Source organism: Periplaneta americana, chromosome 3, assembly GCF_040183065.1.
Source record: "Periplaneta americana isolate PAMFEO1 chromosome 3, P.americana_PAMFEO1_priV1, whole genome shotgun sequence".
NCBI classification, from domain to species: Eukaryota; Metazoa; Arthropoda; class Insecta; order Blattodea; family Blattidae; genus Periplaneta; species Periplaneta americana.
The window spans coordinates 45959062-45986916 of record NC_091119.1 but is presented as its reverse complement, the minus strand read 5'-3'; the positions used below and the strand labels follow the sequence as shown (position 1 = coordinate 45986916).

The 27855-nt window shown below is 37.8% G+C and overlaps 1 protein-coding gene across 1 annotated transcript in view; it reads left to right on the top strand.

The window, feature by feature from the left end:
• Positions 1-23196, top strand: part of LOC138696002 (uncharacterized) — a 293309-nt gene extending 270113 nt beyond the window's left edge. The window contains exon 5 of the mRNA XM_069820465.1: positions 22009-23196. Coding sequence (XP_069676566.1) covers positions 22009-22112 — 104 coding nt within the window. The 3' untranslated portion in view covers positions 22113-23196. The remainder of the gene's footprint in view (positions 1-22008) is intronic.
• The last annotated feature ends 4659 nt before the right edge of the window (positions 23197-27855 follow it).

Below are 27855 nucleotides of genomic sequence, written 5' to 3'. Positions count from 1 at the left end.
AATTCTCCCATGCCAGATCCCAGGCCAACTGGCCACCTTTATATCATGCCAGATCGTACTCCACCTCCCGTGCCGGATCGCCTGCAATATCCCGTGTCAGATCCCATGCCAGGCCCAATGCCAAAACGCATCTCAGCTCATATACCAGATCCCATTGCCAGCTCCCATTCCAGATCCCATGCCATTGCTCCCATGCGAGCTCCATTTGCCATATCTCCTGTCTGCGCTCCCATGGTAGATCCCAATCCAGATTCCTTGCCAGCTCCCAAACCAGATCCCATATTATTTCCCATTCAAGCTGCTACTGCTAGATCCCACGCTAGCTCCCATGTCACCGATGCTATTTCGCATGACAGCGTCCATGCCAGATCCCTTACAAGGTCTCATGCGAGCTCCCATGCGAAATCCCTTGCCAGATGCAATGCAGGCACACCCGTGCCAGTTCCCATGTCAGATTCCTTGCCAGCTCCCATGCCAGATTCCTTGCAATCTCCTATGAAAGATCCCATGCAAGTTCTGATTTCTGTCTCTCTTGCCAGTGATCCCAAGGTAGATCCCTTATCAGCTCACACGTCAGATCCCATACTAGGACCCATTGCCAGTTCCCATGCCAGCGATCCCATGGCAGTTCCCATGCCTGATTCCATGCAACGTCTCATTACCCGCTCCCATGCCAGGTATATTGCGAGGCCCCATGCCAGATCCCTTTCAAAGTCTCATGCCAGCGATTCCATGTCAGCTACCATTCTAGATCACATGTCAGCTCCCATTGCCAGCTTCCATGCCAGATCCCATGTTAGAACGCATGCTATATCGCATGCCAGATCCCTTGCCAGATGCCATGCCAGCGATGCGATGCGAACTCCCATGGCAGCTCCCATCCGAGATGCCATACCAGCTTCCATTGCCAGCTCCCATCCCAGATCCCTTACAAGTAGCCATACCAGTGTTCCCATGCGAGCTCCCATTGCCATATTCCTTGCCTGCGCTACCTTGTTAGATCCCATTCCAGATTCCTTGCCAGGTCCCATACCAATTACAGTATCTATTGTCTGCGCTCCCATGCCAGATTCCTTGCCAGTTCCCAAACCAGATCCCATATTAGCTCCCATTCATGCTACTACTGCTAGATCCCATGCTAGCTCCCATGTCTTCGATGCTAGTTCGCATGACAGCTTTCATGGCAGATCCCTTACAAAGTCTCATGCGGGCTCCCATGCGAAATCCCTTGCCAGGTGCCATGCCAGCACACCCGTGCCAGATCCCATGCCAGATTCCTTGCCAGCTCCAATGCCAGATTCCTTCCAATCTCTTATGCGAGATCACATTCAAGTTCTGATTTCCGTCTCTCTTGCCAGTGATCCCAAGGTAGAAACCTTATCAGCTAACACGACGGATCCCATAATAGGTCCCATTGCCAGTTCCCACGCCAGCGATCCCATGGCAGTTCCCATGCCTGATCCCATGCCTCGTCTCACTACCCGCTCCCATACCAGATATATTGCGGGGCCTCATGCCAGATCCCTTTCAAAGTCTCATGCCAGCGATTCCATGTCAGCTACCATGCTAGATCACTTGTCAGCTCCCATTGCCAGCTTCCATGCCAGATTTTACGTTAGATCGCATGCTAGATCGCATGCCAGATCCCTTCCGAGATGCCATGCCAGCGATCCGATGCCAACTCCCATGGCAGCTCCCATCCGAGATGCCATACCAGTTTCCATTGCCAGCTCCCATGCTAGCTCCCATCCCAGATCCCTTAAGAAATCCCATACCAGCGGTCCCATGCGAGGTCCGATTGCGATATTCCTTGCCTGCGGTCCCATGCTAGATCCCATTCCAGATTCCTTGTCAGGTCCCGTACAAATTGCCATATCTCTTATCTTCTCTGCCATGCCAGATTCCTTGCGAGCTCCCAAACCAAATCCCATATTAGCTCCCATTGAAGCTGCTACTGCCAGATCCCATGCTATCTCCCATGTCACCGATGCTAGTTCGCATGACAGCTTCCATGGCAGATCCCTTACAAGATCACATGCGAGCTCCCATGCGACGTCCATTGCCAGATGCAATGCCTGCACACCCGTGCCAGCTCCCATGTCAGATTCCTTGCCAGCTCCAACGACAGATTCCTTGCAATCTCCTATGCGAAATCCCATGCAAGTTCTCATTTCCGTCTCTCTTGCCAGTGATCCCAGGGTAGAACCATTATCAGCTTCCATGTCAGATCCCATACAATCTCCCATAGCCAGTTCCAATGCCAGCGATACCATGGCAGTTCCCATGCCTGATTCCATGCCATGTCCCATTACCCGCTCCCATGCCAGATATATTGCGAGGCCCCATGCCAGATCCCTTGCAAGGTCAAATGCGAGCTCTCATGCCAGGGATTCCATGGCAGCTACCATGCTAGGTCCCATTGCAAGCTTCCATGCCATATCCCATATAAGATCGCATGCCAGAACCCATGCTAAATCGCATGCCAGTAGCAATGCCAGCGATCCTATGCGAACTCCCATGGCAGCTCCCATCCGAGACGCCATACCAGCTTCCATTGCCAGCTCCGATGCTAGCTCCCATCCCAGATCCCTTACAAGATCCCATACCAGCGGTCCATTGCGAGATCCTATTGCCATATCCCTTTCCTGCGCTCCCATGCTAGATCCCATTCCAGATTCCTTGTCAGGTCCCATATCAGATACTATTTCCTGTTGCCATGCGAGATCCCATGCCAGCGCAGGAATGCTATATCTCATATTAGCTCCCTTGCCAGGTTCCTTGTTAAATCCCATGCTAGCTCCCACTGCTAGGTCCTATGCCATATCCCTTACAATGTTTCATGCGAAATCCCTTTGCAGATGCCATGCCAGCACACGCGTGCCAGCTCCCGTGTCAGATTCCTTGCCAGCTCCCATGCCAGATTCCTTGCAATCTCCTCTGCGAGATCCCATGCAAGCTCTCATTTCCGGCTCTCTTGCCAGTGATCTCATGGTAGACCCCTTATCAGCTCCCACGTCAGATCCCATTCCAGTTCCCATTGCCAGTTCCCATACCTTATCCGATGCCAGCGATCCCATGGCAGTTCCCATGCCTGATTCCATGCCACGTCCCATTACCCGCTCATATGGCAGATCTATTGCGAGGCTCCATGCCAGATCCCGTGCAAGGTCTCATGCGAGCTCTCATGCCAGCGATTCCATGTCACCTACCATGCTAGATCCCATGTCAGCTCCCATTGCCAGCTTCCATGATAGATCCCATGTTAGATCGCATGCCAGATCCCATGCTAGGTCGCATGCCAGAACCTTTGCCAGATGCCGTGCCAGCGATCCCATGCGAACTCCCATGGCAGCTCCCATCCGAGATGCCATACCAGCTTCCATTGCCAGTTCCCATACCTGCCCCCATTCCATATTCCTTGCAAAACCCCTTACCAACGCTCCCATGCGAGCTCTCATTGCCATATCCCTTGAATGCGCTTCCATGCTAGAACCCATTCAGCATTCCTTGCCAGATCCCATACCAGATCCCATTGCCAGCTCCCATGCGAGATCCCATGCCAGCGCTGAAATGCAACATCTCATATCAGCTACCATGCCAGTTTCCTTGTTAAATCCAATGCTAGCTCCCATTGCTAGATCCTATGCCATATCCCTTACAAGGTTTCATGCCAAATCCCTTTGCAGATGCCTTGCCAGCACACTCGTGCCAGCTCCCATGTCGGATTCCTTGGCAGCTCCCATTCCAGATTCCTTGCAATCTCCCACGCCAGATCCCATGCAAGCTCTCATTTCCGGCTCTCTTGCCAGTGATCCCATGGTAGATCCCTTATCAGCTCCCACGTCAGATCCCATACCAGCTCCCATTGCCAGTTCCCATGCCTTAACCCATGCCATCGATTCCATGGCAGTTCCCATGCCTGATTCCATCCCACATCCGATTAGCCGCTCCCAATCCAGATTTATTGCGAGGCCCCATGCCAGATCCCTTGCAAGGTCTCATGCGAGCTCTCATGCCAGCGATTCCATGTCAACTACCAAGCTAGATCCCATGTCAGCTCCCATTGCCAGCTTCCATGCCAGATCCCATGTTAGATCGCATGCCAGATCCCATGCTAGATCGAATGCCAGATCCGTTGCCAGATGCCATGCCAGCGATCCCATGCGAACTCCCATGATAGCTTCTATCCAAGATGCCATACCAGCTTCCATTGCCAGTTCCCAATACTAGCACCCATGCAAGATTCCTTGCAAGATCCCGTCCCAGTGCGCCCGTGCAAGCTCCCATTGCCATATTTTTCGCTTCCGCTCCTATGCTAGATCCCATTCCAGATTCATTGCCAGATCCCGTACCATATCCCATTTGCAGCTCCCATGCTAGCGCTGCCATGCTAGATCCCATATTAGCTCCCATGCCAGTTTCCTTCTTAGCTCCAATGCCAGCTCCCATGCGAGACCCATGCCAGCGCTGCAATGCTATATCTCATATTATCTCCCATGCCAGTTTCCTTCTTAAATCCCATGCTAGCTCCCATTGCTAGATCCTATGCCATATCCCTTACAAGGTTTCATGCGAAATCCTTTGCAGATGCCATGCCAGCACACCCGTGCCAGCTCCCATGTCAGATTCCTTGCCAGGTCCCATGCCAGATTCCTTGCAATCTCCCATGTGAGATTCCATGCAAGCTCTCATTTCCGGCTCTCTTGCCAGTGATCCCTTGGTAGATCCCTTATCAGCTCCCACGTCAGATCCCATATCAGCCCCCATTGCCAGTTCCCATACCTTATCCCATGGCAGTTCCCATGCCTGATTCCATGCCACGTCCCATTACCCGCTCCTATGCCAGATATATTGCGAGGCCCCATGCCAGAAACTGTGCAATGTCTCACGCCAGCGATTCCATGTCATCTGCCATGCTAGATCCCATGCCAGATCCATTGCTACCAGCAGCAGAAGAAGAAGAAGATGATGAAGAAGAAGAAGATGGGGCAAGTATAACTAAGGCTGGCTGCTGGTCCTTTTTACGACATGTCTTTTGTGGATTTCGCCTTTTTAGGCGTAAGTACATACAGTATAAATTTTATATCTCAGAGTCATTTTCAGATAGAGCGCCCTCAGTATGTTCCTAGGTTTCCCTCACCACTTGTTCACAGTTAAGCAAATATTTTTCAAATACTTTTGAGAGACGGGGTAATAGTGAAATGGGTCTGTAATTATTAAGATTATATTTGTCACCAGACGTGTGAATTGGTATCACCACATCATGTTTTAGGGCTGAGGGAAATACATTTTGACATATGCACAAATCAAATATAAAGGCAAGTGGTTTAGAAATAGCTTCGATAATAAGTTTCAGGGTATTTGTTGTAATACTACCAATACCAGGAGCAACATTATTTTTTAAACTATGTCCAATAATAACGATTTCACATTGGTTTACAGGAAACATAAACATAGATGATAAACTTTTATTATGAATAAGCTAGTGGTGATGAGTATTAAATACTTTCTTTTTTATATTAGATGTGATGTCATGACCTACGTTAGTAAAATAATCGTTAAATTCATTTGCAATAGTTTTCTTATTTTCAATTTTATTCCATTTCGACTTATAATTGTCTTTAAATTAGTATTTATATTACATTGGGTGTCAGTAGCTTCGTTTATGGTTTGCCAAAATTGCTGTGGATTATTTTTATTTTTGCAAATTTTTTCAGAATAATATTTGATTTTGAATCTATAGGATTCAATTATAATGAGCTGTTATTGCACTTGCGTAAACTCTAGGTATAAAATTTAAGTTATTTCCAGTTTTTAGGAAAATGTGGTCAAGACATGAATTGGATGATGGACGAGTAACGGAATTTAAGTATTTCTATATACTTGCATGATATTTAAATACATGTTGCCAAAATTATCCAAGCTCTTTTCTAAAATTTTTATGTTTATGTCACCCAGAATAACATTGTTTTTTATAACTTTGTATATTGACAAGAAGCTTTTAAAAATAGTGTTGCAATGGGATATGTCAATATCACTTAAAAGAAACTACAATGTTTTCCTTAAAATTTACAACTATACCATCCATTTATTATACTTATTACTGTCAACAAATTTTTTATAACCATTAATATCATAGCCAGAGTCATGATCAATCCAGGTTTCAGTTATAACTATAATATCAAAGCAAAAGAAAAAAATATTAAGTAAAACACAGAGTTTGGAAAAATTCTTGTTGATGCTATGAATGTTTAAGTGAAATATTTTAAGATCTGATACCATATTGGTAATATACTCTTTGCAGTGAAGTAAACGGTTAGAAACCATTGTGTTATTATTATTATTGTTATTATTACTATTATTATTATTATTATTATTATTATTATTATTAAATTTGCACTGATGGATTTCATTTAATATAGTATTACTAGCCATTTTTAAGTCAATTATGTTGTATAATTAAACATGAGTACCGACACAATACTATTTACAAATTAATTACATCGTCAACATTAGTGATTTTACTCACTGGACAGCCATAATCTTTTCTTGCAAATATTTTACCATCTCTTGTCCAGACAAATTTATAATTCTTCAGACGTGCTGCATCCCTTGTCTTGGTCACTGCTGTCAGTTGGTCGCCTGCTGTGATGCTTCCTGTTGGAAGTTCCCTGTTGACTTTTTCTGTCGCAAACCCTGGAAAACTGTCATCTTTTGTGGCCTCATTTCTGAACTGCTGGAGCCATTCATCACGACTTCTCCTCTTTGTGAAGTAGATGACCTGGCCTGGATGGTATACGATATGCTACGCTTACATTATGTTGCACCAATTCACTACCGCCCATGACTTCCGATATTTGGTCAATGACTTCACAAGTTGATTGTTCATCGATCTCCGGAACTTTGAATAGAATTAATTGTCTCTGTGTGTTCACTGTTGCAGATCACTCACTTGCTATTTGAGATGGTCATTCTCTTGCACTAGCCTCTTCATCTCCTCAGTTGAGTTCATGTCTTGTGTGCGCCAATTCCTCTCTAAGACTGTCGAACATGGAAGACATGAGTTCAACTGATTTTCTTAATTCATTCACCTCCATCTTCACTGAAGATTTAAGATCCTCAAACATAAGTTAGTTTGAGGGTGAAAATAATCTGATTGTCCTGATCCTTCCCACTTCCTCCTTCACAGTTAGCACCCATGTTTCTTTCCATTGTTAAGACTAGTAACTCGCACCACAGAGCACACAAAAACCCGACTGTACTCTCCGAGCTTCTGAACTGAACTGTGATGATTAGATGTTTGATGTATGGTATAATTGATGGATGTAGGTTTCTAGTAAATATTGTAGAAAAATTTAGATTTTTTAATTTTAATGTTCAGATCAAGGAAGTTAATAGTAACCATTATTTGAATGGTTTCAGCTATATGAATGTTCATGTAAAGATTTTCCATGTCCAAGAAAATCATTTTATCATGTTTATTGACTTTCAACATACCTAACTGTTGAATAAGTTGTTGAGAATTCAGAAGTGTACATTTATATTCTGTTGGAAGTGTGTGTGTGTGTTTTTTTTTTTTAAATCGTAACAGGGATTTACTAATTTTGTGATTAGATGTATTGTGTCCTCAGGTTATTGCTTTAATGTGTTCCTTGTATCGAGTTTGGAATGATATGCCTCTCTGTCCAATGTAGAAACTGTCGCAACTATTGCATGTGAGTTTGTATACACCTGTGTGGTTGTATCTATTTGTTTGTGTTGTTTGTGTGTTGAGATGTCTTTGTAGTGTGTTTTCTATTCTGTATGCTATGTTGTATTTCTGTTTTCTGAATGAGGATGCGATCTTGAATGTGTTTTTCTTTTCGTATGTAAGTATGATGTATTTCTTGTGTTTGTGTTTGTTTTGTGTGTTTGTTGAGTTTTTGTTTTGTCTTCCTTATGATGTTGTCTATTATGTTTGGGTTGTATCCATTTTCTTGTGCTATGTATTATCGAAGCTATTTCTAAACCACTTGCCTTTATAATTAATTTGTGCACATCTCAAAATGTATTTCCCTCAGCCCTAAAACATGATGTGGTGATACCAATTCACAAGTCTGGTGACAAATATAATCTTAATAATTACAGACCCATTTCACTATTACCCAATCTCTCTAAAGTATTTGAAAAATGTATAAAAACACGGTTAATACAATTTTTAGAAAAAAAGAAAAACTACTAATTGATGATCAATTTGGTTTCAGAAAAAGTTTGTGCACTGATGATGCTATTATGACAGTTACTTCAAAAATAATTCAACAATTAGATGAAGGAAATAAATGTCTAGGAATTTTTCTAGACCTACAAGAAGATTTCAATGCAGTCAATCATAATATACTTTTGAATAAAATAGATAGATTGGGAATTAATGGATTGGCTTTAAAATTATGTAAATCTTACTTAAGTAACTCAACTCAATCAATGATCATCTTAGTGAATCACGTAACATTTGTATAGGTGTATCTCAGAGGACGATTTTGATCCTGTTTTGTTTTTAATATATATCAACGATTAACATAAAATTGACATTTAGAAATATTCTGGTACTCTGTAATCTTATGCTGATGAGACTGTGGTTATATTTAGCAGTTCGAGTTGGAATGAAACTTATCAAAACTCTAACAGTTGCATTAACATTATTGAAGAACGGCTGGATGCTCACTTTCTTTCTTTGAACGTTTCTAAAACAAAATTAATAATATTTTCTTTAACATCACATGCCCTTGAACAACTAAAAATAAATAATAATAGAAGTATAACAATACACGATTGTGACGTACCTACTTGCTCATGTAACGCTTTGAATATATCCTCACAAGTTAAATATTCAGATATCATTATTGACCAACATTTAAAATAGGGCAAGCATATCTCATTTCTGTGTAACAGATTGCGTAAAACAATCCACAAATTTTCCATTCTATGTTCTTATTTACCTATTTATGTTCTGTTTACTGTGTATATAGCTCTGTTTCAATCAATAATTCAGTAGGTATGGTAGGCCTATATTAGGTTGGGGAGGAATGGAGAAATCGACTATTCACCCTTTAAATTTGCTCCAAAAAAAGTGAATTATCAAAATTTGTCTATATAAACTTCTTGATTACCCAAAGAAATTAATTTTTCAGAAATTTGGTGCATCAAATCTAGAGCAAATTTATAAACAAATATTGTTAATTTACTTCCATAAAAATAACAATAAATTTAAATTTGATCCTCATGAATACCGTACGAGACAAAACTACAGTTTCTTTCTAAACACACCCAAATGTCACACAACTGCTGGATTAAAACACAGCAGAAATTTTTTACCCAGAATATATAATGCATTAATTAGAGCTTACCCTGAACTAAGTACATTAAAAACACGTAGATTTAGGAAACAAATTAGATTAATTGTTTAATTGTTTTTTCTTTCCTTAAGCCATATGAGTTTAAAATTGTAATCTAATACTCATATACTTTATGTTTTGTATATTTGTATATGTCATTACATGGTCTGTATTTTACTAGATATTAATATTATTGCGCTGAATAACACTCTTCAATTTTATATAAGTAGACTGAACTATGCCCAGGCACGAGCTTCTGCTCTTTCGGGATGCAATGCCTAAATGTAGTGTAAACCTTGTGTATTAAATAAATAAATTTGAATAAAAATCCATATTTCCACAATATTTGTAAATTCAGGTTTTTAGTCGATCATTTAATAAACACACCTCTTAATAAACAAGCCTACTCAACAGAATACAAATACATAATACATTTAGTTATTGAGAATGGTTTTAATAAGAAAAGACTCAGAACTTTATCCACAACAGAATTACAACTTTACAACCTATAGAATCCAATAAAGTCAAAACCTGGAACTCTATAACCTATATAGGGAAAATTAATAATCAAATATCTGCCTTTTCAAAAAAGAAAATATAAACATTACTTATAAAATCAACTATACATTAAACAGTATAATCACCAATAAAATCAGGAACACTAACAAACATTTACATAATGGAGTGTATCACTTAAATTGTACCGGCACTAACTGCAATATGAAATACATCGTCCAAACAAAAAGGAATTTTCATACTAGATACAAGGAACATGAATCCAATTTCATTAACAATAGTAATAAATCAAAATTTGCCACTCAATTGACACAGGTCATGGACTTAATGGTATTCACAACACATTGCAAATCGTAAGAACAGTAAATGATCCATATTTAATTAATATAGCTGAGGAATACTTCATTGCCAGGAATTATAATGAAAGCATCCAAATGCTAAATGAACAAATTCCTAATTTCCAAAATCCCCTATATCGCATTATCATATAACGATTTATAGTGCAGTGTTTTCTGTGGCTTCTCGATAAAACTTCCCTCTCCATTCCTACTCACATTCCAAACAGCGTACACGATATATATATATATATATATATATATATATATATATATATATACATTCTTCCATTTCACCTATGTTCAATTTGTGAATTTATGTCTCTCCACCTGAATATGATTTTTTAAAAATCGAAAATATTTGTGAGAAAGTTGTGATGTGAAATAACAGAAAATTGTTTTCTGTATTAATAAATAAGTTGTTGACTAAAATTATAAAACAATTCATTCTAATATGATATCATATGATATATATTTCTCAATATACTCGGTCCTGCTGACCCTTCACATTTTTGTATTCGGGCCAGCATTTCCTTACTTACACTATTTACAATTTTAACGCTGCCGTGATGTGACCCTTGAAGCCTGTTCTTCATGTCCTTTTCACTTTCACTTACCAAATTCATTTCTTGTCCCATTTCTGCGTTCACTTCATTCCCCTTTTCATAACTAAACTAAATACTGCCATCTTGTAAATAACATAATACTGAATTAAATACTATAGTACGTCCGCTCAAATGAGAGCCACTTGCACCTACCTTGAGCGGGAGGCGTCAGGTATTTCAATCTTGAAGCACGCGGCTGGTTGTTGGTACGCCAGCGCTGTTGACATATCTAAGTCGGTGCTCCGAGAACAAGTTCATATAGTATTCGGTTTCAGACGAGCACGCAAGTAAAGGTACAGTTGGGACGTTCGTTCTGTGCCGGTGAGAATCATGTGGTAGCTAGCCAGTGAGCCTACACTCTCCCGCATGCGCAGAATATGGCAAGTGGCCAGTATCGCAGAAAGCCTTGGCTGTGTAACATCGTCCTGCCACGTGCGTGATAATTGCAGTTTGTTAGTTTAGTTAGTTCATATTCATATTGTTTATTTATTATCGTGGCAAATTGCAGTTGTGTGTGTTTGTGTAGACTAAAATGCCTCCTATTCAGTCTAAACTTGGCGCAAAAACACTGCATAGCCAAATTCGGGAAGTTGTGAACAATATACATTCTTTCATGAAGAGTGAAGCAGCTTCTGGAGACTTTTTAATACCGCTGGAAAAAGGTGCAAGAACGAGTGAGTGCAGCAACTAAAGTGCCCGAAAGAACAATAAGAAAGATAATTAAAGAAGGGAAACAGTGTGAGGAAGAAGGGACCTCTTTTGGAACGCCCGGTAAAGTTCATCGTGTACCGAAACGCATCACAGATGTTGATGATTTTGATAAAAGAGTTATACGACAGACAATTTATAATTTTTATATAAATGACAAAACAGTGCCCACTGTCAGTAAACTGCTACCTAAACTAAAAGATGCCATAAACTTTAACGGGGGTAGTACAAGTTTAAAGATCATTTTACGTGATATGGGGTTTAAATGGAAGAAGACAAGAAATAATAAAGCGGTATTACAGGAAAGGCATGATATTCGAGAACAGCGCGTATCATATTTACGCGCAATAAAGAAATACAGAGAAGAAGGTAGGCCTCTAATATACGAGGATGAAATGTATATTCATAGCACCCATACAAGACCAAAAAATTGGAGTGATGACAAAACCTCAGGTTTACTGGCGCCTATTTCGAAAGGACCTAGGCTTATTATTGTTCATGCAGGGGGTCGAGCGGGTTTTGTACCTGGCGCATTTCTGATGTTTAAATCGAACAGGAAAACTGGAGACTACCATCATGAAATGAATGCCAACAATTACCAGAAGTGGATAACGGAAAAGTTGATTCCGAATTTGCCCCCTAGATCTGTTTTTATAATAGATAACGCACCTTACCATAATATGCAGTTGCATAAAGCTCCCTCAAGTAATTCAAAGAAAAGTGATATGCAGGACTGGCTTAGAAGAAACAATGTGCAGTTTCAGGAAAATATGCTGAAAGTGGAGCTTTACGGGCTCATTAAAGCACATAAGTCACTTCATAAAATTTACGTGATTGACAATCTCTTAGCTATGAATGGACACTGTGTACTCAGATTGCCGCCGTATTCACCTGAGCTAAATCCATTGGAATTGATTTGGGCAGATATCAAGCAGTGGGTAGCCGGTCAAAACACAACTTTTAAATTAGAGCAAGTGATGAAATTGTGCCAACAATGGGTTGATGACATGAGTGTAGAAAAATGGGAAAAAGTATGTGAACATGTTGAAAAAATCGAAGATGAATATATTGAACAGGAAGGAATTATGGAAAATGTAATTGAAAGCTTCATAATTACGGGCGGAGACAGCAGTAGTGAAAGCGACGACGATGAAGATGATGATCATAACGAAAATCACGACGACAATGGTGGTGATATATCTGGTATCGAAAGTTTGTCTGATGAATAGATATATTGATTGCGTCTGTTTCTCTTCATTGCTATATAATTGAACCATGGATATCATTTCATGTTTATAATCAGTTTGTATTTATTATGATAACACGTGTGATGTGATAAGTGACACTGGACAACTGTGAGTGGAATGCGCCGTTCATCGCACATCCTGGAACCAACTGCGCATGATGATGTCACTACACGCTGCAGATCCCAGCCGAGGCGGTAAGTCACGTGTTTCTATAAACTCACTCTGTTGCTCAAGTAACCAAGCACACCAGCACAGAACGACCGTCCCAACTGTACAGTTAGCTGAGAACAAGCCAGAAGGCCGTAAATGTATATTGTGGCTTTTGTGTTCCATACATTATGATTGTATTTATAATGTGGCGTTTTTGGAAAACGAATAACAATAGTCGTAGACGTAAATCTACACAATCGCCATTAGGACGCGGTAAGATTGTACAAGAGCAAACAGTGCTAATTATTATTAGTATTCATACGTATTTTAAAGACGATGTTGGTAAGTGCCGGACACCATTGAAAAATACCAGTGCCGCTACAGAAGTGACTTGCGCAACAAAAAAAGTAGCCATCATGGAAAAATATGTATGTAATTAACGAACTATCATCAAAACACGGCCATGTTGTACTACGTCTGCCCCCCCTACCATTGTTGTCTCAATGCCATAGAATTCGTTTGTTCGGAACTGAAGAGAAATCTCCGGTCAGAAAATACATTGGGAAATAAATCTGTTCAAGAAGTATGTGCTTAATAGCAAATGTGATGGATGACATTAGTAATAAAAAGCATTAGGTAAAGTATATCGAACATGTAAAGACAAAAGAAAGTGATTATCGCTCCTTAGAAGTTAGCTTGGAATCTTGTGTAATTGATTTAAATAGTGACTCAACGGACTCTGAATAGAGCTGTTCGTGTTTTAGTTCTGTATTATAAGACGCACACGAAGGTTCGCTTTAGTCTTCACAAGGGAGAGATGGCAACGCAGCGTTGCTTACATGGAACCTGCTCGGAGTCGCGTGCCTACTTGCTCCCTGCGGTAAGTGTGTCCAATCGCACGTTCCAAGTGGCTCTCATTTGAGCGGACGTACTATATTATAGTCACAATCATGCCATGCTATGAAAGAAATATTTCACAACCTCGAGCAGGAATCGAACCTGCGACTGCCTGTTTTCCGGTCAGGCGCTCTACCACTGAGCTATCGAGTTCGTCTCACGCCAAAGGCTCGGAATTATCCTTTCATACTGGCGACTCTGTTACAGAGTACTGTCCATAGCATCTGATCTTAGTCAGCACTGCTTATGGCTGGAAAGAAACTTTACAAATGTAATCTTCATCTTACGATGTTTGGGTGACGTATATACGTCCGTTGATGTGATATATTAATGAATTAAATACTATTATAGTCACAATCATGCCATGGTATGAAAGAAAAATTTCACAACCTCGAGCGGGAATCAAACCTGCGACTTCCTGTTCTCCGGTCAGATGCTCTACCACTGAGCTATCGAGTTCGTGACTAAGCACTTCTTATACTACACATTCGCGCTCGTAACCTAGCACATTTGTTTCACTTTATTTATAACAGTATTTGAACAAAGCTATTATTCAATAACCCTGAAAAAGTGTCGCTGTTCGATTTCAATTATCCATTACATAACTTACACCTGCTATTGTTTGAACCCACTAATACATCATTTTCTGAGATTGTAAAAAGTTTTTTCTTCTCTATTGACCCCTTGTTTCGCACTCATAGTACGATTTGCACTCTCAGTACTTCCCCTGCTATTCCCCGCACCTATTTCATTAATTCATTATTATATATACTTTCAACTTGTCTGAAATCTTAACCTCAATATAACTTTCAAAAAACTATTGTTAACAGGTTCTGCAAATGGAAAAATAAGTTTAAAACTAAAACCAAATTGAACAGGAAAACAAAAAGAAAAACTGTAAACCAATGCCCTTTTTCGGTAATATCTTACACAAGGTACGTAATTTCTTTGAAAAAGAAAAAAATCAATATTGCTTTCAGGACAAATAATAAACTCAACAATATTATTCCTAATAAAATACTAAGTCAAAACAATCTAGACAATAGTGGAATATATTTAATAAACAATTTGTAAAAATTGTTGTAGTAAATACATAGATCAAACCAAAAGGAATTTCAGTACCTGTTACAGTGAGCATAAAGCAAATTTCAAACATAACAGGAATAAATCCAAGTTTGCAATACATTAATGAATAACAATCACGAATTCATGAACACAGCAAATATCTTACAATTAATAATAGCAAATACATAAGCATAGCAGAAGAGAACTACTTTGCAAAACACTTAAATAAATAGTAATAAACATTTAATTAACGAACAGTTATCCAATTTAAATACTCCTCTACACAAAATCGTAAAAAAGGTAAAAGGTAATGGTATCCCCTTAACATGCCATGAAGACACTTGGGGGGCATGGAGGTAGAGCCCCATGCTTTCCATGACCTCGGCACTAGAATGAGGTGGTGTGGTCAGCACCACGCTCTGACCGCCTTTTACCCCCGGGAAAGACCCGGTACTCAATTTTATAGGAGGCTGAGTGAACCTCGGGGCCGTTCTGAAAGTTTGGCAACGAGAAAAAATCCGTAAACCTCAGTCGTATTATGCGATCTTACTTCAAGGTTGGTGACCCTCCCCCCAACAACTTCCATGTATTACATCGAACAGCATTCTTCATGCATCACCTTTCACAGTTCATCTATTCATACTCACATTTTTCTAAAAAACTTCTCTTATTGCGATTGCAGAATTTCTCCTCAAATTAATCGTCCAAAATGCTATAATACGATCAAGTTACGTAACACAGCATGTAGGCCTACAACCAGATTGAATATTGATGAAGATACTCAAGATATTTATATTATACACTGTGTGCCTTACTTATAAATTATGTAACTGTTTTGAGCAACCATTAAGACCGTTCTACGCACTTATAACATATACTCTGTTACTATCAAGAAAATCCTTTATTAGTTTTTGCATTTAACCATGGCATCACATTTTATAACAAGGACTTTGGTTATTCTCTATAACCTATTGATGTTACATTTGTAACACACATTTTAACAATCTAGTAGTTATTTTTATCATTGTTGTTGTCTTATTGATTCATGCTTATATGTATATTTAAAAGAGTATTTTTTTAGAAAACCAGATATTCCTGAAAGTGTTCATTTTGTGTTAACTAATTGCACGAGACCTGAAGATGCCATTTCATGGCGGAAACGTTCTTCTCTTGTAGCTTCACCAATAATAAATTCCATATTTATGTCGTAATTTAATGACTTCATGGTTTATAATAAAGGATAAGCAACTAGAGGGAAAATGAGCAAGTGCTGGATAACTATATCGGTGCCAGATCCCAGACTCATTTTATCGGCGTTATCACCTTCATCTCATTTAGATGCTAAATAACCTAAGATGTTGATACAGCATCGCAAAATAACCTACTAAAAAGAAATAAAATAAATGTAAAATGTGACTACAATGCTTAATTGTCGCCACATTGCACAGTGTTTCCAAGAGACTCAAACGCTACCAAAAATGATTTTTCCATTTTTAGTTTTATGGTGTTTACAATATACCCCAACTATCTCCAAGGTCTGGTGGTCATAAAACAGCCACCCTCGTAGCAGGTCTAATTCTACGCAGTTGTATTCGAACCTTTCAAGCAAGTGCATGAAGTGTCGTTTTTGCTGTGTTGTGGTTGTGTTTTTTTCAATCAGAATTTCAATTATTATTTTTGTGCTTCTATGGTTGATTTTCAGGTAAGTGTTATCATAGATTGTTAGAGTTATGTTTTTGAATTAAGGGTACGTTGTTATTATTATAATGATTAAGTATATTATGCGTGGTTGAGGACATGTAACCATATTACGTATAATTTTATTTTGTGATTCCTTAAGTTCGGTCTTCATGCAGACCAACAAAAATTGACTCACGTTGCCCCATATTATTTCCTTGACTAATGGATAGTCTGACATGTTTCCTTAATGATGTCGAAAGGTAAAACTGCCCATACTTGCCCCTTTACTTGTCGTTTCATTGTAAAAACCAATAGAAAGCAGCAACAATTTATAGTAGTGGTAGCAGCAGCAGTAACAGTAGCAGTAGCAGTAACAGTAGTAGCAGCAGTAGCAGTAACAGTAGTAGTAACAGTAGCAGTAAGTAGCAGCAACAGTAGTAGCAGTGGTAGTGGTCCTGTTTAGTCTTCCCTCTATCCTGTTCCTAATAAGTAGGATCCGGATGTTTAGATTTTCAAAAAGACCATTTTAGGTTTTTTGGAATAAGTGAAATAGGTTTTTTAGGTTTTATATCCAACCTGTGAAAGTGGTCGCAAATACTGTCTGATTATTAACCACTTCCCTTATTATCCCGAGTTAACTCGGGTTGCTAACATGTGTCAAAATTTATTAACCCGAGTTAACTTGTTTGAGTCCCATTGTCTACTTCATAGTGATTTTTTAAGTATGTAAGAAAATTAGTGATGTACAATGATTCTGCAATATTAAATGACCTCTTTACGAAAATAAAAAAAATATGACACTTTTTTCACAAAAACTGGTAAAATAAATAGTAAGGGAAGAGGTTAAAAATGTATCCTTACAATTATTCATAAAAAGATATATATTTATTAAGGCAACATGGACCACGAAATTGAACTTTTCAAGAACCAAACTATTTATCAAAATTTATAAGATTCGAAATTTTTGTTCCCCCCCCCTTAACATTATTTGTAGTTTGAATAAGTGATTGTAAGAATTAACATTTTATCTAATATAATTTGCCTTGATATAACTACATAAATTTCAATTTTCAAATGATAAAAGGTACAGTACACACAACTTTTGAATTAAATTTGTTGAAACTTGACCAAGAATTGTTTTGAAAAGTAACAAACAAACAGACAACATTATTTAATGATACTGTTCCTGGTTGCAATATATGACCGAATACTTTTCAAGATTCTCGATTGAGAAGTTTTACATTTGAAGGAGAAAAGGTTCTGTTGATGCACATGACATCGTAGGCGCAAATTTCATCGCTGCCACTGTAGCAGGTACCCATGGTAACTGACAATTGAAGTTTTCCCCCCTGGAGAATGGAGCACACATTTTTCATTTTTTCAAACCCTGGATTCATCTCCAATGCTTTCTTCAGTTTTAATGTACAGGCCTTGGTACCGGTAGGCTACTTATTTCTGTAGAAGCATGTTAATGACACCAATTAATCTTTTAGTTGTAGCGACAAAGGTTCCAAGTACTCAATATATTTTGTAAGGTCACTGAAATGTGTCTTGAGGAAAGCAAGGGAGCCATAGACCTTTTCTCAAAATTTTACTCTTTACTCTTGCATTCATTCAGTGTTCCAATATTCGAATAGCCTATTTGTACAGGGACATCATTTTATTTTTACTAACATTCCTAATATTAACTTGGCTATACCTTTGGATTAAGGATTGAGAACCAAAAACACCATTCGCTACCCCCTTCCACGACTGGAGTTCGATGATACTGGCGTAAAATACAAACAAATCACTTTAGTAGGTATAGGAGGGAAGAAAAGTAGTTCATTAATTTAAGTAAAGTAGGAAATATCGCGATTTTGAGTTTCATAATTTTCATTAGGTTTTTCTTTAATCAAAATACAGTACTGTATTAATAATAAGTGTTTTCACTCACGAAATGAACTATCCATTCGGACGTATTCATTATGCAGTGTACATTATACTCTACAGCACACTGGCATACAATATAGAGAATGAAGTTAAATTGAAAATTAATCACAATATGGATATTTAAACACAATTTTGAAAATGGTGGCCGTTCATTTCGATACAGGCTTCAGTTTTTTTTTTTGCATATTATCGCACTATCAAATTACCGGTTTCGTCCTTGGTACTAGTAACTCATGTTGAAATAATTCTGTACCTACTCTATAAGAGAGTACCTTACATATTGTAAATTCAATCTTCATTTCTGCCCGTTCCGAAAAGATAAAATTACTCAGACATGCTATGTAGGGCCTACTGTTTGTCCAAGTGACTTTGTCGCAGGGGCGTTGAAAGGAGAGAAATCACGTGACAGTTAATTAATTAACGAGGTCCTTTTATTTAAGTTCTTTTAAACAGTTGTATAATATTACGTAGACGTCCAGTTCCTAACAGAAATTAATGTTTTCAGAAAAGAGCTAAGACAGCCCAGTCACTAGCCTTTACAGAGGGGCGAGCAGAAGCGGGTGGGGGAAACCGAGATGTGACACAGGCAATTGCAAGAATATGATTCAATATTGAAAGCTCTTTTCTCACTGGGAAACGCGAATATATTTCTGGAATGTACTATACTCACTAACTCAGTACTGTTTGTTTACTTTGACCGTAAGGTGACTTTGACTGCATACACTTGGTTCTGTGTGGAGAACGGTTGGAAGTTTACTAGTAGAGGGGGTGGGAATGAAGTACATTCAAAAACTCAGGTACAATAAAAATTGAAGTAAAAATAAAGTGATGTCCCTGTAGTATTTCCTTATTACCACTTCTTCAATTCACTTATCACTTTTTCTCTTTCATTGGTATAGATTTTACGGTTCACTCTCTCTACTTGTACTCACTTTCATTTTTTCTTTACTGCACTTCCCAGATTCTTCCATTCTTTCATACATAAAACACTCAATATTCTTCATTTACCATTTCTAACTTTTTTTAACTCTCTTTACTACTTTTCGTTTTACTGGTTGATTCTATCCGTCTTCCCCTTAATACCTTGACTAATTATTCCTCGATCTTTTCCTCAGTTCCACTACTTTAGTTACATTAACGATCGAATCCTCACATTTTTGTGTTTAGATTAGGTTGCTCAAATTACGCAATTGAAGTTAAATGCACAGTTAACTTCAGATAATGGTCTACAATTCCGCTCTTTAAATTATTTCACCAAATAGTAGAACATCTGTCACTGCAATTTTATAACATAAAACATTCATTCTCTAAATTCTGAGGAATGACTTGAAGAAATCTCATTACATATAATACAAATGTAATAATAATCTTGTATTCGAGAGCATTTATTTCACTGACAAAATATATATTGACGTAATAACGGAAATTAGAATAGAAACAGAATTGAAATTGTACCCAACAGAGACATACACTTCACAATATATATAACATTGAAATGTTGTTGTTGTTGTTGTTGTTGTTGCTGCTGTTGCTGTTGCTGTTGTTGTTGTTGCTGTTGCTGTTGCTGCTGCTGTTGTTTGTTGTTGTTGTTGTTGTTGTTGTTGTTGTTGTCTAATGCTGGGCTTTGGCAACAAAGCCATTAGACATTGAAATATTAAACGGTTGATAATTTATTGACCAACATCGCAATGGAAACTTTAAACTTTGATATTGCAACACCACGATGAAGGATAAAATCGTAATTTCTAAAATAACAATAAATTTTACTATTATCTGCAATATTCAATAACCTTTTATGCTGGGTAAAACAGTGTAGAAATTTTAGATACAAAAATAGACTTAAGAATTTTTTTTTTAAATTTGCATCATTCGTGTTATTGAAGAAAGTTCATCCATCTGTGAAGAATTGTTCTAATTTTTATGCTTGCAATAGAAAATTACGATTCTTCTGCTGTAACAGAAAGGTCACAAGAATTAATTAAATCTGCAAGAAAATCGCAATAACTGCAATAATGTGCAACGACAATGTGACTTAAAATAAAGGGCAAGTGACCTCTGGATGGAAGGTGGCCATAAGAAAAGAAGAGAAGCAGTCGTCTTATTCTTATTGGCAAATAGTGAGAACTGCGTGGAAAGACATCTTCATTGTCTGAATATAACAGATTCTGAAAATAACTCCTGATATTATTATGGATGAGGATCATCTAGTACAGTACGAAGACTTGGATCAGTAATAAGAACAACGGTGGTGTGAAAAGGAATAATAGAATGTACTAAGACAATGTCAGAGAACATTAAATAACGTAAAGCTTACTTTAAAGGAAACGAAAATATCATGTTTGAAATGTAACAGAAATGATTAGTAAAAATCCATATCTCTAGTGCAGACGGAAAAATCTGTAAGGTGATTTATTATATAAATGTAATAACTGTCAGCATATTAAAGGAAGAATATATTTTGGAAAATCTTCAGAATTCATATGGTCAAGACACATACCAAGGAAGAAATTGGCTAAAAAAAACTAGCAGAAGATATGAAATTGGAAATGGTTTGCGCAATAACTGAACGAAATATAATGTTCTTCTTCTAAATTAAAGGTGTAGATTACTGCTGTAACACTTGGGCACAGATGGCTCCTTGTGCACCCCAAGAACTGGAGAAACCAGAAAATAGAGAAACAAGAAATAAAAGTTACTAAATTCGTGTCAAAGAATATTATCCAGCGTACTGAAAGTTTTTTTACATATTAGCTATCGTACATACATTTATATGCACGATCCTACAAAAAAAAAAGAAAAGAAAATAGACAAAAAGAATGACATCAAGCATTTATTCATATATTTCGTTGCATTGACATACAGTGATTGATTATATTGTACTGGAGTATCTTATAAATTTATATTATTTATTTATAAATTGAGACAAAACAGATATGAAATAAAAACTTAAATATTGATTCAAGTCGAAGAGTATGAACATTAATAAATGACAAAGAAAGAACAATGAAAAACACTTGCCCAATGGTAGGGAGGTTGGGATGGGCAGGGCGGAACTCAACATGCAGCCACCTCCACGTGGTGAGTTCTGGGTTGTTTCATTTCACAGAGAATGAAACAAGCGAAGAGCTGCATCTCTTCTTTTAATGGTGGTACGAAAATTCATACAAGGTGGAAGGTGTTCAATAGCAGTGACTTCACACACTAAATCCTTAAGATAAAAGGAATAGAATCTTCCTTCGCCATTATGCATCCTTTCTTTTTACTTAGTAAGAAATAGATTTTGTTTCTAGAAAAAATTGCTACATAGCAATGAATTCAGTAGCACTTGCCAATGGACAGAAACACTCTTCCCTGCAGCGCTGATGGCAGTCATGAGGAGACTGCCATTGCACCTTGCCCCCGCGGTGCTCAGGCTTAGGGCGAAGCACGTGTCTTGTAACAGCGTTGCAAAATATCCATTACTTAAACTGATCTATTATTTTTTTTTTCCATGGCGCTACAGCCCATGAAGGGCCAAGACCTACCAGCCGGCTGCTGGCCTCACGGGCACATGCCGAAGCAGAGGTGGACGATCATCCAACCAGAATGGAGGTATCGTGTGGTTAGCACGATGAGCCCCCCAGCCGTTATAGCTGGTTTGCGTAACCGGATTTCGCTACCTATCATAGCTCCCCAAGTGCATCATGATGCTGGGTGGGCACCAGTCCCATACACTGGCCGAAATTTCATGAGAAAATTTCTTCCCCCATGAGGACTTGAACCAGTGCGCATTCCGTAACGCGAGTCCTAGGCAGGATGCCTTAGACCACGATGCCACGGCGCGGGACCTATTATTAATTAAAGTATTAAAATACTTATTCTTGAACCATAATTTTAGCAAAAACATTATGCAAAATTATTTGTTGCAACTGAAGAGTGTAATGTAGGCATGTTTACGAAATGTGTATTTGTAAAGGCGTTTAAAAGATAAAGGGATAAAAAAAATAATCATACTTATAATAGCTATTTGTGCAACAAGTTGCGAAATGATAGTATTTTAAACATGAGAAGTGAAGATTGTCCACTGGCCCGAAGGGGTGCTCAACCTTATGAATACTGCAGCCAATATTTTAGAAAATGTTCTTTTGGAGGGTTGCAGGGATCCTCCAATAATAAATAATTTACATAAATGTCTTACTAATTAGTGATTACTGTAATTTATAGTACCGGTAATTAATAATACAAGTCTGTTCAAATATTTTTGTAAATTTTAAGTTTGAAACTTCACTCTCGGGCCACAGCGAACATAGTAGTGGGCTCCATGAGGCCCACAGGTTGTGCATCAGTTTTAGACAGTCCCTCGAGAATGCTAAATGTATTTATATTTTAAAGACAATGAAATTGTTGATTCATTCTCTTGCAATGGCGAACTTCTGATGTTGAAGACGAAAGAGTATTACATTTGTATAGAAAGAGATAGATTTCATGGCCTTCAGATATGTAGTAGGCTATGTGATTGTTTTGCTGGTTGTTATGAAGTTAAGTGGAGTTCTGCTTGTTATGTAATTTGGAATATACAATTATTACAACGAAAGTGATTAATATAATTAGAAAAGTGAGTGATTCGGAAGTGAATAATTTATGTATGAAATTTCCAAATGAATTTCAATTTTAAATAATTGTGTTGTGAATATTTATAATAAATGAATAATTGGAATTTACATTTTCAGTATTTCTAAGTAGCGTGCTTAAAAGTACTTCAGACATGGAAATTTACTTTTCATTCTTAGTAGGTTATTTTATTATGCTTTGTCAACATCTCAGGTTATTTAGCGTCTGAATGAGATGAAGGTGATAATACCGGTGAAAAATTTACTTTTTAAGCACGCTAATTTATGAATGCAAAATTCAATGAGTTTTTGATGCTAAAATGAGAATCGAAAAGTCGTCATCATGAAACGAATGTCTAAAAAATAATTATTTCTGAGAAATGTAAGCCCAAAGGAATGATATAGTAGAGAACTTTTTCCAGTTACACTATGCTCAGGATTCGTCTCACAAAGAACTATCACCGAAATTCTTCCACTCTGTATAAATTTTACTCATTTTTACATTCAGATAATATCTCAGTAATAGTTTTCAGTTTAGTGTTTAAACTTCACAAAATGTAACAAGGATAAAAGAAGCAGAAACACACACTATTAGCAGACTCCATTAAAGCAAGGGAATAACAATATTTCAGTTTCTTCAGAAAAAAATTACATTGAAGTATGATTAGGGTAACTCAACAAGATAAAGAAAACCTTCAGAATTGCTCCTTGGCTCCTCAGGATAACAAGTCAGCATATATACTTTACATATTCAAAAAAAAATTTCGGGCTTCCAATCATGTAATCAGAATTAATTTATTAATCGTTTAAGAATTAATTGCTATTGTATTTTCCATTCTTAAAATCACGTTCTTGTAAATTGAAGGGTTCTCTACTGTACTAAGTCTTTCGTGTCTTGCTAGCTAGTGTCCAATTGTTACAATAGCCAAATGACCTGGGAGATTAAGCAGTCTTCAGTTTTTGGGAGCATGGTCCTTTTGATAGTACCAGAAAGTATGCCCTAATTCTGAATCATCAGAAATGTTAAGTGTCTACTTACTGTCGAAAGCCAAGCTGAGGAAACCTAGAATAACATCAAATGCATTAAAATTTATATTTTTGTTTTGGCTACCGGCTAATACTAGTGAATGGTACTAATTTAATAAGCCATACAAGTGTTAAATCTATTATGGTAGTCCTAAATTAAGGAGAGGAGGAATGGAAAAACGACGAAAAGAAGATGAAGAAAGAATTACTGTGGAACTGAATTGTTCATAGAAATCAAAGCCACACTTGCTTTGTTCAACACAGCGCTCACAGAATTTGCTGCAGATTGATTGCTGACTCTTCAGGTGAGTAACTACTAGCTTATTTTACTGTACTGTACTTGCACGTGTAAAGGCTGGTTCACAATAAACCGGGAATGGAAACGACAACGAGAACGAGAACGGAAATATTGTTAAAATATATGTATTTAAATGTGAACATTCATAATTAACTATTGTGAATGCTTACATTTAAATACATTTATTTTAACATTATTTCCGTTCTCGTTCTCGTTGTCATTTCCGTTCCCTGTTTATTGTGAACCAGCCTTAAGACAAGGTGTGTTAAAGCTGTTAAGGAGAACACAACACAAAAATCAAACTTGAGTTTATTACTGATTCGAATAGAGAAATGTATTATAAGACATTCTGTGAAATTTCCGTATTTCTATTTCTGACAGCAATGCTGTTACCCAATTCAACAGCTGTGAACTGTGACATTACGTAGCTCACAGTTGTGCCGAGCAGTAAGCCGTATTTAGCGCCTTGTCTGCATGTTTTTAGAGATAAAAACAATCAAACAATTAATGGCTTCGGGTGATATTCTACCTTACCAGTTAGAACGACTCGATTTGTGATTGTGAGGACGAGAGTGATCATAGCGAGTCTGATGTAGTGGTGACAATAGGAAGATCTCACACTAAAGTGTGGTGTATTTGTTCTAAATGTAATGAAATGCCACAGGACGAATAGTGTGTCTGCTGCTGTGAAATTAATAATGTTGTTTTCTAATGCCAGGCTTTTGACAATAAAGTCATTTGACCTCTTACACTCCAATATTTTTCAAAGATATTATCATGGTCAGTCAATGAGTAAAGGTGCTAAAAATTGACAATGAAGCGATGTAGAAGAGAAATAAAACCAGTGTTGTAAATGTTCAAAGCAACTTCATTTCTTGTATTATAGATTTATTAATTTATCCTACAGAATAATATATAATATTGACAATTAATATTTGAGGAGAAAAATTCGCTTTGGCACTAGGAATCGAACCCGGGTCCTTGGTTCTACGTACCAAGTGCTCTGACCACTGAACTACGCCAAATTCTATCCACAGCACCGGACCGAACCCTCCTTCAATGTTTCCCTTTGTGGCCTGACTCCAAGTTAGGCATATATGTTGACGTATATGTCCAATGTCAACTGCCATTATATTAGGAGCGCACTCAGTTGAGTTACTTGTTTGACCGGGATTCTGCAGTTAAGTGGACAGTAATCTGTACAGACATATGCACTGCAGCTATGAGAATATTATAGATTTATTAATTTGTCCTACAGAATAATATCTGTAATATTGACAATTAATATTTGAGGAGAAAAATTCACTCCGTCGCCGGTCAGAACGCTTGGTACATAGAATCAAGGACCTGGGTTCGATCTCTGGCGCCAGAGCGAATTTTTCTCCTCAAATATTAATTGTTCATTTTTTGTGTTGTGTACTCCTTTAAGTAAACAATAAATTCATTCTGTACCTACACTAATGTTTTAACACTTCACATCAGTGACTGAAGACTGAAAACAAAATGAAACTCAGAGATTATGAAAGTAGGTTTAAGATTAAAACATTGGCCTAGAGTTCCAATTTCTTAACTTCAAATTAACTTAATCAAATGAAATTTGATATTTGTGATTATGTAGTCTACAGTTGGCAACACTTACTATTATCTTTGCCATCTATTTGTAGAAGTAATAACTGAAGAAGCCACACTTACACCAACAAATTATCGAATACTATCGATTAGTAGGGTCAGATGAAGACCGTCTTCAATACTCAGATCATAATACAGAAATAAATATGGCCACCACAGCAGTCCAACCATTCCGATATATTATAGGCTGTTTCGCCATATCCTTGTGTCAGAAGAGTTATATTTTTCTTTTTTAATATGTTGAATTACTAAATTGTGCTGATAAATATAATCAAAATGAGTGGAGGTTATTTATTGATTCCAGTAAAAGAAGTTTGAAGGGCGTGCTGCTACATAATCAATTAATCAATCAATATTCCCATCATTCCTAGGTGGAACATAGGGCGCTCAGAAAGCTTCTCCATCTGACTCTATTCCTGGCCAACGCCTTAATCTCACTCCATGTCTTCCCCATCGTTTTTGATTCTGTGAGAACAGTTCGTTTCCACGTTATCTTCGGTCTGCCAATTCCTCTGCTGCCCTGCGGATTCCAATCCAATGCCTTCCTGGCGGGGTCATCTGGAGGTCGGCGAAGTGTATGTCCCAGCCATCCCCACTTCCTATGCCGAATTTCAAGTTCAACTGGTTTTTGTTTAGTTTTTAACCATAGGTTTTCATTGGATATCTGGACCGGCCAGAATATTTTTAATATGTTTCTCAAACATCTATTAATAAAAACTTGTAGTTGATTGATAATAGTTTTAGTTATTTTCCAGGTTTCACAGCCATATAAAAGCAAGGATTTGACATTTGTGTTAAAAATTCTCAGTTTAGTATTTATTGTATAGGCAGCACTCTTCCATATAGGCTTTAGCAGCTCAAAGGCATATCTTGCCTTCTTTATTCTTACTCTCACATCGCTCTCTGTACCACCATTCTGGGAGACTATACTGCCTAGATATGAGAATTCCTTCACATTTTCAATTATGCCGCTGCTTAGAGTTAGAAGAGTAGGTTGATTGGTACCTATGTGCAATTCTTTGGTTTTATTAATATTGATTTGAAGACCCATCTTTTGTGCTTCCTTTTCCAATTATTGCAGTTTGGCTTTCATATCTTTAAAGGAATGAGCTAAGAGACAGATATCATCCGCATGGTCTAGATCTTCTAGTCTACTGGAGAGCCCCCAACGGATTCCTTTAGGGGAAACATTCACTCTTCTTAGAGTTGCATCTAAGACCAGGTTAAAGAGGAGCGGTGATAACACGCAGCCTTGCCTTACACCTATGCCAACATAAATGATTTCTCCCATATTATTCTTATGAATTACTCTGCAGCTGGCATTCCAATATAATTCTTTAATGATGTTTATAAGTTTGATAGGAACTCTTATTTCGTATAGAGTCTGCCAGATGGCTGTGTGATTCAGAGTATCAAACGCTCTTACAAAGTCAATAAACACCAAGTACAAAGGTGAGCAGAATTCTAGTGACTGCGCAATGATAATTCTCAGTGTGTTGATTTGATCGACACATGCCCGGTGAGGTTTAAATCCTGCCTGCTCCTTTCGAATTGTTGGATCTAATATGTCATGGATACGCTGATATATTATTATTATTGCTATTAGTTTATTAATTGTATTCAATAGTGTAATCCCGCGCCAGTTACTACAGTTGCTCAGATCACCTTTTTTAGGAATTTTGATGATGAATCCTTCTTTCCATTCAGCGGGGAAACTTTCCTCCTTCCATGCTTTTTGAATTAATGGAATAATTATTTTTGCTATCTTATTTGGGTAGGCCTTAAATATCTCTGGCGGAAGATTATC